Source organism: Notolabrus celidotus, chromosome 11, assembly GCF_009762535.1.
Source record: "Notolabrus celidotus isolate fNotCel1 chromosome 11, fNotCel1.pri, whole genome shotgun sequence".
NCBI classification, from domain to species: Eukaryota; Metazoa; Chordata; class Actinopteri; order Labriformes; family Labridae; genus Notolabrus; species Notolabrus celidotus.
Genome location: NC_048282.1, coordinates 9,079,632 through 9,093,744, shown reverse-complemented (window position 1 = coordinate 9,093,744; position 14,113 = coordinate 9,079,632). Strand labels below are relative to the sequence as shown.

At 41.5% G+C, this 14,113-nt stretch overlaps 1 protein-coding gene across 1 annotated transcript in view; it reads right to left on the bottom strand.

Annotated features, from left to right (window-relative positions):
- LOC117821529 (plexin-A1-like) overlaps nt 1–14,113 on the bottom strand; it is a 281,657-nt gene that overhangs the window by 235,118 nt on the left and 32,426 nt on the right. The window contains exon 3 of the mRNA XM_034695886.1: nt 2,286–2,468. Coding sequence (XP_034551777.1) covers nt 2,286–2,468 — 183 coding nt within the window. The remainder of the gene's footprint in view (nt 1–2,285; nt 2,469–14,113) is intronic.

Genomic DNA, 14,113 nt, shown 5'->3' with positions numbered 1-14,113 from the left:
TCCCCGAGCACAGGAAGACACGCCGGCTGAGGGGAAATGGGATTCCGATCAGCGGGATATCATCCAGGATCTGCTGACCCCCCACACACACAAATCATCTGTCTGCACACACACACACACACAGACTCAGAATAGGGGTCAGGCGCAAGGACTAGTGGGCCAGGTTTCAGTCGACTTAGCAAAACACCAGAGACAGGAAGCTGTGTAAGGAGGCATGAGTGTGTGTCTTTGTGTGAGTCTGTGTCTGTGCACATTATCATATCTTATATAGGTGCATTTGACAGCAGCATTACTGCAACAGATATTCCAGAGACTACAGAAACACAGACCTAATGATAAAACTGTCAAACATGTCTGAAAGTGTAGGGGCTGGATATTTCAAACACATCTCTGCTCTAGCTCTAATAGATTATGACTGAACGAAGGATGCAAAGGCAAAGACGTCCAAACAAAGACATCACTATTTCAAATAAAAGACAAGCATGGATGACTTCAATGTATGACGCACTGAAAAATAGCTTGAAACCTCTGTGAAAATGCTGTAAAACGTCTTCAAATAAAAAGCTGCTGACAGTGAAATGTGGATGTACTTATTTTTCTTTTTTTTTTCATTATACATCTGTTCATGCAATTACTTTTATCCTCAGGTAACAGTTTTATTTTAGTCTCAAGAGCACAGATGACACAGACACACTTATTTGCAAAACACCAGAGCATATAGCATGGTTGACAGAAGCATTGCTGCAATAGATTTTCCATGGACTGCAAAAATACAGAAGCTAATGCTACAACTGTCAAACGTGTCAAAAAGTGGAGCAGCTGAATATTTCAACACACTTGTAGTCTGCTTTGATAGGATACGACAGACATTGTGACTCAAACCCAAAAACGTCCAGACAAAGGCGTCACCATTCAAAATAAAAGACAAAAGCACCAACAAGATGATGGATGACTGAAAGTATGTTGCTCCAAACAAGTTGAAAACTCAGGGGAATAATCTGTGAAACTTTTCAAAGTTAAATGCAGCTGACAGTGTGGATGCAAGTTCTTTTTTATCTAATTTCCATTACATATGTATTTATGCAATTATTTTTATCCTCAGGTAAGAGTTTTATTTTAGTCTTCACAGTATTAGTGACACGGACACACTCATGGAGATGTCCTGCTGGGGAACAATGAGAAAAACCAGAAGTGGCTCAGTCAGATCTCAGATGAAGGAGCAGCTGATTGGCACACGCACCGTGCGGTCTACACGAAATAGGTACTTGAAGAGCAAACACACACATACTGTAAAGACACACTCAAAGAGACTGCATGCTGTGTGGATGCTGAAGATAATGGGAAATTGCTGCTCCTCTGTGATGAGGACAGAATACTACATAGATCTACACAAACACACGCAAAACATGCTGCGCTTCTCTCATCAAAGGTACTCAGGAGACGCATTAGAAATCATCTTCATCCACCTTACAGACACTCAGATACACTTCCTGCTTCTTGAAAACACTGTGACTAGACCGCCAAACGACAACAGCAAGATAAAACCCACACAGCTCCAGTTTGTTGCACAGCATGAGCTCTACACCTCAGCCAACAAGACACAAACTATCTGGCTCTGTAGGAGGAAAACTTCCTCCCTCAGAGCTGCTTCTTTACTTTCTCTACATTATGTACGTGTCAGTTATGCTATGTTTCCAGCATTCACTGACAAAGCAATTTTAAAACAAAGCACACACACGCACACATATGCACACATACACATTCACAGCTGATGTCTGCAATGAGATTTCTGATGACAAAACCATTTGTCAGCGATGCCAAAAGCAATAACCATTGAAAATACATCACAAAATGACACAAAATTGCTTCAAAGTGAAAATGGTTTTCTGTAGAGCACATACACCCGCGCACACAAACACAGCCTCGCATTGTTGTAATCTAGCAGGAGCAGTTGAAACCCCACTTTCTGTCACATTTTCAATGACAAAAAAGCCGGAAAAAAATCAACATCATAAAACCACCGTCACTGTCGAGGGAGAAATATACCTGCAAAGTAGCTTTTTCCTTTACCTTAGAATATATCACTTTTATACTTTGCAGTTTACAGGCTTGTAAGCTGAAGGATTTGAAGCAGAGAAACCAAGACTGAATAGCATTGAGCGTAGCCTTTGAGAAGAGGTTGCAGTCCTTTCTCTAAGATAATACATCCACGGAATTCAGCTTCTCCTTAAGGACCAAACCGAGCACACAAACACACAAAAACACAAATACTCAAAGAAGCCTACCTTCTTTATGCGTCCGCTGCGGGTGCCAGTGAACGCCACAGTGTTACCCCTATAATCATAGGCCGCCACAGACGTCATGCCGTCGTCCTGGTCCACGTAAAGCGGGATTCCCTCGATGGCAGTGGTGCCCCCTAGAGGCTGATTGAAGTCCTGGCCACAGAAGTTATCGTCTATCTGTAGCGGCTGGAGGTGAAGGAGGAGAGAAAGGCATTAACTCAACGATTAACACAGTTTAAATCCCTCTTCTTGTTAAACTCGCATCAATTCTTAAAGAGGGGGGAGTCTTTCAATCTCCCCGGCATTTAGCACATGTTTTATGGAGCTGGAGCAAAGCCAAGCTTGCAGATTTTGTGAGGAATGGTGTTAAATTCATTGGCGTCAAAAAAAATACTAATACTTCCATTTATTTTACTATTTTGAAAAGTGAAAGACGAGCAAAGACAATGATAAATCTTTAATTAAGCACCAAAGACACAACGTTACAGTGAAAGCCTCTGTGATTGATGATTTCCCTTCCATTACAGCCTTTGATTATTTCATACAACATGATGTCAAACCATGCAATTAAGCATCTCAGCAGGCTCTGAATGGATGAACAGTTGTTTGCTAATGTTTTTAATATTGATTTCTTTGTGTACAGCTTCAGCACTGTAGTTTCTAATAAGAGACAAGCCAGTACAGTGAGTAAATCAAACAGAGCCGGGATAAACATGGCGGGGAGAGTGAGCACACGAGCAGGACACGGAGGAGATGACAGGGAAATGACAGGAAGTAAATTATAGGTCAGATTAGCATATCATAATCAAAGTGTCTGGTACGGGCACATTGCTACGCTGATATGTTGATATGTCATGCCTGATTTATGAACGTCAATGTGTGTTTTTTCCTCTGTGTGTGTATGTGTGTGTGTGTGTGTGTGTGTGTGTGTAATAGGCACGTCATTAAAAGCATGTGATAGCTATGAATGCACCAGGAGGTTCCCCCGAGTCTGACGTGTGTAGCAGATATAATCGACAGCATCTGAGTTACTGTGTCCATCTCTCTCACACACATAAACACACAGGCACACACACATTCTGTACAAACACACTGAGGCACACAACTGTATAAATAACTACAGATCCATGAAACCCTAAAGGAGATCATACGCTCATATGCATAACATACGCACATCAAACAACTTGTAGTAATATACATTAAAATATTACTACTCATGTTACCATCCATGGCTGTTCTGAGTTAGCTCAAGAAAATAAATATTATGTGGTTCTAATCCTCTACTCTGGTGACAGTAGACCTTTTAAATAGTGCAGGAGGAGATTAGGAAATTAAGAGTGCCAGTCTAAACTCTTATGATTGAAAACTATGAGCACTTGATGGAAATGTGGCATTGATGGATTGTGCTCTCTCACACCTGCCATATTCTTTAGTCTCTGAGGTGAAGCAGAAGCTTCAATTGATGTTAGAAGTCATCCATGTACATGAAGACTATAAGATTTTGAGGAGACGTAAGCATGAGAGCTTCCAAAAACTAAAGACATTCCAGTAACAGACAATAAAACTATGCAAACACTGGTTTTGTGCAGGGTCACTAATAGATTCTTATAGCTGGAAATGTAAAGGAAAAAATGAAACAACAGAGCTCAAACAGAAGCAGCTTTGGGCCACAGTTGCCCTTGTGTGCGCAGTGTGCAGGTGAGCAGGACTCCTCTGACTCAGCACCACGGTCTATATCCACCCAGTCTGGGGCTTCCTGATCACATAGTTGAACTTCACTGTTTGAATGAGCAATACCTTATAACCAAGGAGCATATTTCTGTGTCGAATAACAAAGCCAGTACTGAGGCCCAACAAACTGCAGTTCCTTGAGTGTCCACTTGAGGCTGACATCAGAAGTGAGGGAAACCCCGTTAGAGCCAATGTTAAAACCAAGCGGCAAACTCCGGTCTCAAACGATGAAGCCAATGCGGAAGTGATATAAACTGCAATACATTGAAAATCCGCTTGAGGCTGGCTGCAGAAACACCGGAAACCACATAGATATGAATGGGAAAAAGACGATCTTTGCAGCATTAATAAACATGTTTACAGCCTGGTTCAAAAAACGTCTTGGCCCTACAATGCTAATCTCTCTAATGGCACACACTGTACGGGGGGTGAATTTTTTCTAACATGACGGTTAAGAAGATATTAAGATTATGAGTTTTGCCCAAATAAGGACATGACTGACGTGACTCCCGGTCGGGAACACACAGCCATTGGCTAAGAGACTCACACTACGTCACACTCTGCCTAGTTGAGTTCCGCATTACCAATACATTACCAATATGGCTGCTGCCGTCGATTTGCTTCAAAACAGCTCTCAGGAACAGATGTGTGACGTCACGGATACTACGTCCATATTTTATACAGTCTATGGTTAAAACGCTCATTTTTTACAGTGGAATTTAAAAATTCGACAGCCTGGTACAACCAACAGTTTTGTTTTAGACCTTGTATCTATGTTTGGGAAAGCAGTACGGGGAATGAACTGGTGCAATTCAGCCATTTTGATAACATTAAGGTTGAGAGTTATGCATAATCAGGCAGACATTTGTGACTGTTACCCAGGCAGCAAAGCTACGGCATCAACTCTTACTCTTTGCCAGTTTCAAGATTAGCGAAAAGTGAGCCGGAGTCAGTATGGCGAACAGCATCTTTAGGCCTCACCTTTTCAGAAACCATTTGGGGACATCTCAGAGAATATATCCATGTTTTATGAAGACAATGCTCACCCTCAAGATACTATTTTCCATGTTTGACTGCCGGGTACATCAACCCAAATTGCAAAAAGAAACTGACCGACTGTGACAGGTTAGTGGATTGAAATGGTCAATTTTTACCACCAAAAATCAAATGAGTGGAGTAACTCTAATCCTGTGGAGTAAGGCCACTCCAAGTCACAAAACAAAAAAAACAAAATAAGAGAAGAGGTAATGCACATAGGGACACAAATTGATCTAGCTTCCCACACATCAAAAAAGAACATTCAACCATTGCAACCTTTTATCTCAGCAGTGACCGATCAATCACCTCCTCCCCGTCAAAGACATTGTTAGTTCAAGTGCAGATAAAGAAAAAGAAAAAGGTGTGGGTTTGAGGGCTACATCTTTTGTCTACCAGACTTTCAAAAGGTAGCCAGAAGCCTGCACAGTTATTACTGAGTGAGCAAAGATACAGAGAGAGACAAGGTGAGTGAGAGAGGGAAAGATAAACACAGACCATTCTTTGGCCTTCGTATGATTGCATGATAAACATGTTTTCAATTTTAGATTTGTTTTGTAAGTAATTTGAGAGGCTGACAGAAGGACAAAAGGTGAAAACTGGAGCAAAAAAAGAACGTGAAGTGTTCTGATGGGAAGTGAAGAGATGGGGACAGATATGAAATATGTAGGAAACAGAGAGAGGGAAAGAAAGAAGAGGATAGACAGGAGGGTAAGGAGCAGAACGAGACATGGCCATGGCTCAGTGACATTATGAACCCTGGCCTTGAGTTCCTGCTACACTGTTTCCCCTGTTTCCTCTGATAAAGACAGAGCAGAACCTCCATTCTTTCTTTCACCGGTTCCCTCTCTCCGTCTCCCTTCTCTTCTACTCCAGCCCACTCTTTTTCTCCTCCTCCTTCTAATCCTCTTCTTCCTCCTTCATGTTTTTCCTTCTCTGTCTAAACATACTCCTCTTCTCCCTTTCTCCATTTTTTCTGTCCAGATTCACTGGACCTGCCAGTGGGAAATCATACCCATCCCAAAGGATTGCACTTTTTTCTGCTTTCACATGCCTGCAGCTCTCAGAATCCCTCTTTTCCTCCTCCCCTGCTTCTTCTCTTTCTTTATACTTTCAAGGGAATCATAATGACGACTATCCTGGGTTCAAGCACGTACAGGTCACGTGATGATATACTTCACTAAATGCAAATGAAGCAATATCCTCACCAAGCTGTTTGATAGAAAACTAGAGCCATGTATCATATCCACTGATGTTCTGCTTCCTTAAAAACCGGGCCTGCTCTCTTCTGTGTCCAAACCAAACCTTTAACAAGACCAGTGAAAAATGTTTGTTATAGCAGCTTTTAATAAGACAATTTAGTCTGGATTTATTGATGCCTGGCGCCTCGTTCTTGTAAACTAATCTGCATTCCCAGTGTCTGTCAAGCTCTCACACACACAGAAGTGAGATCGCCATCTTCCCAGCCTCGCTGCCGGCATGCTGAGGACGCTAATGGTTTGTTATGTTTAGCCTGACTTGCATCATTACCGTAGAGTCAACAGCTCAGATTGAGGCACAGTGGAGCGTTCAGTCGACGTGTTTTCACTGCAGACAAATGTGGCCTCACACAGACCCGACATCTGCTAGCTGTTGTGTGCCTTGTAGTCATGTAATTCCTACAGTGAGCCTACTCTATCATTCTTCTACAGCAGCTCAATGAGGAGACGCTGAAGCTTTTCATCCACCAATTCACAAGTGAATGAAAAGTCTGGTGCAAAATCAAACAAGGGAAGCATGACGCATCAGTAGCAGTACATTGAGCATTTTTAACACGGGAAGGAAGGTCAGATCAGGCAGATCATGATGTACTGACTGAATTCATGTCAGAGTCAAGCAGCAAATTTCAGTGCCAATGTGGAAGAGCCCATTTCTAAAAGCCCTATTTTTTTACAGCAGAAGTAAACATATTTACAGCCTGGTAATAAAAACTGTTTCAGCCTGAAAAGCCAATTTATTTATTTATTCATGCAGTACAGAAAACATTTTTAATACTGATCCATTTTGAAGATATTACCATTACAAGTCTTGCATATTCATGCATGATTTGAGGCATGGCTGACTAAACTAAGGCCAGCACATAGAAGCCTTTTCCTAAGAGGCTAAAAGCCACCTCAGCTTCTTCGCTTTGCCTTTAGGTTCACCAAAAGGAAAGTTCAGACAGCAGTCAGTCTGATATATTACGATCGCCACCGTTTGTCTTAAAACACCTCCCCAGAAACACAATATGTGATGTCACCAAGATTACCTCCATGTTTAAACAGTCTATGGTCACGGTGGTTGACTATTTACACCATTAGAATGAAACCATCCCTGCTAGAGTTATGTTACTACCATAATTGCAATTGTTTGGTGCAAAATGGCTTTAAACTATGCCCAAGCTTCTTATTCTCATCCAGAAATATTAATATACTTTAAATCTAATATAAGTTTTTTAGACTTGGTCCATGCAAATGGTGAAGTTCAATGGTGTGAACATTTCAACAACCAATCTTTGTTTCTATCCTGCAAAAAAAGAGGAAGCATCAAACCAAGTAAGCAGTAAACACTGGAGAGACTCTGAGGAGAGGCAAGTTGCTGAACACACAAAGGATGTTGTCACTGTGTCCTAACTGAATGAGACACGTTAGCTGGATGCTTGCTAGTGCAAAATGTCAACACAGCAGCAGATAGCTCCAGCGAAATGTTAAAAGTTCAGAGAAGGAAAAGAGAAGGATACACTTGCTGCTACATTACTACATAAGCTTCGACTACAGCCTTACCAAAAGCTTCTAAATAAATAACCGTATGCTCCATCTGATAGTGTCACTCTCCAGAAGAAGTGCGTCTTTTTCCTGACACGAAATAAAATATTTTAAGATGTTAAATTTGAATTCAACAACAGTTGCCATAAGAGTTCAGAATCAACAAACAGATAAACATTGAGAACCAGATGTTCAAAGTACAGTCCCAGTTGTGGCTGCTTCAACAGCCCAGATCATTTTTGGTCCATACTATTAAGTATATGTAGCCTATTCAATACCTAGGACTCAATATTGAACAGGAGGTCCATAGATATCAAATATGAGTCGTGTTATCAGAGTATAATCTGAGTTTTTATATCAACTATACTAACAGGTTATTTTTTAAACAGCCAATTATAGTGCAAGTGTTCAGCTACCAGGGTTATGGATGCATTATTCCATAGTTGAAATGAATTTCTCATATTAAACTCTCCAACAGTCTCCTGGATGTTTTTATAGTGTTTGGTGTAAATCAGTCTAACAATCCTTCACTGTGCCTCGAACATAAGGTGACTTGCTGCAGTCTTTTACGAGTGCTTTTATAAGCGCTACGTAGCTTGTCCCTGTTGGCCTGCTGGACCTCTGACCGTGCTATTATTATTACTAGCTATAGCTCATACTCAGGACACTATACATAACATTATAACACACACACACACACACACACACACACACACACACACACACACACACACACACACACACACACACACACACACACACACACACACACACACACCCACAGGCACGTACCGACACACACTAACACACCTTTGTTCTATTTCCAGGGGGTTAGACAAGGACAGAGTCCCCTGTGCTGTCCTTGCAGAAGACCTCTGCTGTACACAGGCTGGCCCCTGGCTATACACACACACATACATACAGACCCCTGCCAGAGTCATGCTGGGTGAATGATGATGGGGTGATGAGAGGGAGAGAGGGGTAAGTACCATAGAGAAAGAGGAGAGGAGATGGGAAGATAAATATAAAGGGGAAAAAAGGAGGAAAAGGGAGGAGAGACAAAGGTCGAGGGGAAGGGTCAACAGGGCTCTTGTCGCCACTAATGAGTCCCAATGTAGGAAGAGAGAGAGGAGGAATAAGAGACAGAGTGACACAGAGAGTTGGAATTTGGCTCATTGAATCGCACTTTGGAAGCATTAGAGCTGCAGTGGCCACACTGTGGTTTCAGAGGAGGAGGCACGGGGAAGAACAAGGTACCCACATTACCACAAAGACGTCCTCACCACTCAACACATTTCACCCACAACTGGACAATATGGCATCAGGGTTTGTTACTATGAACTTAAAATATAACCACTAGGGATGTTCCGAAGCAGCTCATTTTCTTTTTGTTTAATTGGGAGTTTAAATTGACAAAACAACTAGTACATATACTCAGAAAACAGTAAATTTGAGCCCAATTTATAGAACACAGCTAAACACAGGAGCACAAAGTCTGTGGGTAAACAGTCAGTGGAAATGATTTGCTGAGTGCGGCTTACATTAGCAGAGCTTGCACCACCAGCCTTCAGTCCTCTTTGCAGGTTAATGTCCACATGCCTGTGCAGTTATATGCTAGTTTAACCAGACACAGTCTACATACAACTTTATCTCCATTTTCTAGATCACGATATTTCCAAAGTGTGCTACACTACCACTGCAACAACATCTGCCATCTGTTCTTATTTTACACCAGGGTAGACGAGCATTTAAGCATGATGACCAGAGCTGCAGCCTAGCTAGTGGCGTGTGGCTGCGCTAAAGTTTAGACACAATATATGACCACCATTTGGGACAAACAATAAAACATTTGTGGGTTCGATTATACTCTCAAAATGGCCAGAAAAAGAGAATTTTCATATGAAACTCCACAGTCTATTCTTGTTCTTAGAAATGAAGGCTATTCCATGCGAGAAATTTCCAAGAAACTGAACATTTCCTACAACGATGTGTACTACTCCCTTCAGAGAACAGCAGAAACAGGCTCTAACCAGAGTAGAAAGAGAAGTGGGAGGCCCCGGTGCACAACAGTACAAGAAGACAAGTACAGTAGAGTCTCTAGTTTGAGAAATAGACGCCTCACAGGTCCTGAACTGGCAGCTTCATTAAATGGTACCCGCAAAACGCCAGTGTCAACGTCTACAGTGAAGAGGCGACTCTGGGATGCTGGCCTTCTAGGCAGAGTGGCAAAGAAAAGACCATATCTGAGACTGGCCAATAAAAGGAAAAGATTAGTATGTGCAAAAGAACACAGACATTGAACAGAGGAAGATTGGAAAAAAGTACGGACGTACGAATCAAAGTTTCAGTATGTTTGGATCACACAGAAGAACATTAGTGAGATGCAGAACAAGTGAAAAGATGCTGGAAGAGTGCCTGATGCCATCTGTTAAGCATGGTGGAGGTAATGTGATGGTCTGGGGCTGCTTTGGTGCTGGTAAAGTGGGAGATTTGTAAAAGATAAAAGGGATTTCGAATAATGAAGGCTATCACTCAATTTTGCAACGCCATGCCATACCCTGTGGACAGCGCTTGATTGGAGCCAATTTCCTCCTACAACAAGACAATGACCCAAAGCACACTTCCAGATTATGCAAGAACTATTTAGGGAAGAAGCAGGCAGCTGGTATTGTGTCTGTAATGGAGTGGACATCGCAGTCACCAGATCTCAACCCATTGAGATGTTGTGGGAGCAGCTTGACCATATGGTACGCAAGAAGTGTCCATCAAGCCAGTCCAACTTGTGGGAGGTGCTTCAGGAGGCGTGGGGTGAAATTTCTTTAGATTCCCTCAACAAATAAACAGCTAGAATGCCAAAGGTCTGCAATACTGTAGTTGCTGCAAAGGGAGCATTCTTTGATGAAAGCAAAGTTTGAAGGACAAAATTATTATTTCAACTAAAAATCATTATTTCTAACATTTTCAGTGTCTTGACTAAATTTTCTATTCATTTTGTAACTCATTTAATAAATAAAGTGTGAGTTTTCATGGAAAACACAAAATTGTCTGGGTGACCCCAAACTTTTGAACGGTAGTGTAAGTTATCTACATTATGTAGCACAGCAACAAATATGCCTTCATTAGTCTAAAAATCAACTTGTAGTTAAACTTCAATAAAAACTCTTAGTTTCATTACAGCATCATACCACAGTCTCCTGATTAATAGTCGCCCCAGCCTGCAACTCCTGTGTGATTTGGTGATTCAGTACTTGTCAGACGACCCACCTGGCTTCAAAGTCATCATACCAATAATCTGAAGAGTAGCTCTCAGACATGGGGATAACGGGTAACCTAAGGCATCAGAGTTTGACACTGAGCAACTGACAGAGCTGTTGTATTTGACTCAATCGGACTGACATTCACTCTTGGGTCACAGTGATCTTCTTTCATCCACAGTGGTGTATTTATTAATGCAGGATCATGCTGCTAAAAGTTTCAGAGCCCCCCAGCATCTCTGTTCTTTATTTAACCAGGAGGTTCTTGAAAATATGATCTCTCTTTTCAGAGGGAGATGCTGCCAAGACTGGGCACACAATCCCAACATCACTAAAATGATCAATTCTAAATGAATAAAATCCATCAATATCAATTAAACCATGCTAAACATTTTAGCAACCTCTGTCCTGTACTGTCACTGCACTACAATGTGTTTTTGCACCTCTCTCTCTCTCTCTCTCTCTCTCTCTCTAGTCCCTGTCACAGTTGTCACTTCATTGCAGCATGTTTTATTGTGAATTAAAGCCTCTACATCTATCCAATTAACTCAAATTGTCTGAAGATTCTTTTTCAAATCCTCATTTATTCACAGAAATATAATAGAGCTGAAAAACTCACACAACAAAGAGATAAAGGGAGAGACAATGATCAAGTGAGAGGGATTGATCGAGGTAAACAGGGAGAGAGGGAGAAATTGTCAACATGGTCTCCAGGGAGCCAAATGTCTCAAGCATCTGCTCATCCAACCCTGGCATAAACACACCGCTCCAATCCCATGGAGAGTGAGCGAGTGTGCGTTTCTGTTAGTGTGTTTCTGTGTGTTGAACATAGCTCGTGCCTCATTCCCATGTGAGGGAGATAATGTCAGAGCGGGAGTTGTACTACTGAGACACCCCCGCTGATGCAATGAACAACAAAACTTGCAGAGTGGAAAATGCATTTAATTATGTGAGGGTTAGGGTGTGTATGTGTGTGTGTGTCTTTTAATAAAGAAAGGAGATGAGATTGGACTGCCAAACTTTGGGTAAAAAAAAAAAGTCTGAAACACACAAACAACCAAACGCATATTCAAACACACACTCCACACACTCCTGGACTGCATCCAGGTATTTGTTGTGACTTGGCGTTGGAAGCGGAGAACAGCACTGGTTGGCCTTTAGTTTCCCCCAGCGAGCCAATATCTTCTCTCTAATTGGTTGTTAATGAGGGAGTGTGTGTGTGTGTGCATGTTTGTTTGCCAGTGTATGAAGGAGAGAGAGTGTGAGTGTGTGTTTGTGTGTTTGACAGGGTGGGGGGGATGCAGTGGGGAGCTCTAACATCTGTCTAACAGACTGGGACACTTGAAGCTTTGACCTGCTTAAAAACACACACAGAGACAAACTCATAGACACAATTGCACATGCACACACATTATATTGTTGTTTTATCTGCAGCTGTGTGCATCTGGGTGAGAAAATGTGTGTCTAATGTGTGAGAGTGGGTTGGAAGTAGGAGAAAGGACATGTCTACGGCCTCAACATGACATCCACACACAGAGTGGACTCTGTGCAGACATCTGGCGGTGCAGTCTGCTCTGATGGCAACAGAACTACAAACATCTGCATCCTTCACCCACACACATGTGCAGGCTGTCTCTCTCACACATACCTACAGAGTTCCTGCCTTCTATTACTGAGATTGGTTTAAAAACAACTAAAAAAGGAAACCACAAGTTGTTGACAGTGTTACACAATAAAAAAAAAGTCACTGCAGAATAGGAAATCTTGAGTGTGTTAGAGTGTATGCTCATTGGCATAGGTAAAGGACAAGAGCTGTAATCCAGCGCTGGGACTAATCACAATAGATGACACAGGAATCATGTATGATATCTTATCACATCATAGAGGTTTTAGCTACTTAAAGCTCAATGGATCAATGTTTTTATGAACAAGTACCTGTTTTCTTTGTGCTCTTGTGCTTTAGTTGCATGTTAAAGAGGTACAATATTGCAATACTCTGATTGATTGGAAGCTTTCATAATAACCAGGGCTTGAAATTAGCTATTTTGCTCACCAGAAACTGTGGACAGAAGTTTTCCAAAGTTACTAGCCACTCAGCAGTTTCACTAGCCACATTTTTGTTGATGAGAAACTGCATTTTATATGATAAAAGTTGACAATAGCATGCTAGGATGTACTTGAAGTAGGTTTACAACCCTTTTAGATGTAAATGATACTGTGCACACCCAAATCAAGACTTTGCTGTTGCTTTGAATTACAGACGTACCACTTTAACAAAACTGCAACCAGCCTTAGCTGATAACTGAGCATCTGACAAGCCCTTAATCCTCTCCAGTTATAGCCTTTTGGCTTAATACGGTCACTTTCAGCGACGCAACATCTGAAAGAAAGTCCACAAACCAATAGCCTACATCTGAATGGCTACAGGTCTTGTATACAGTCTGTGATATCATTATACATCAGCCATAACATCCCATTTTTTTTAAAGAAATTGCTAGATGTTTGACTGCAAAAGTGAAAAATGCATACTTCAAAATATGCACAAGTTTTCTTTAGATCCTTGATTAAAAAATGTATATTGCACATCCAAGTGTTCCTGTGAAACATTGAATACAAACTCCATATTTTTGCCATTATAAAAGCATTGAAACATGCTCTGAACTAGTCTCTATTGTGTTCAGTCATTCCTTTCACATTTCTATTATTACTGAAAATGTGTCCAATTTGGCTGAACTGTAATCTCTATTGTTTTTTCAAGCTAACAAAAGGCCACAGGGACAATTTGGCACCAAGTGTTTTCTTAATTATTAACAGGAGAGCTAAAACGATCGGGTCCTGACTCCTGCAGTCAGAACAAGATATAATCAGCCGGATACTTTGAATTTTTGGTAAACGTTTTCCTCTTTCCTGTGAGTTCATGAGTAGAGAAGCACTTCGACATTTCAGCATCTGTTGTTTTGGCTTTGCTGAAATGAGAAGTATTAAGATGGAGATGGAGGGGGAGCCTGGCAGCGAGGAGATGTGCTCT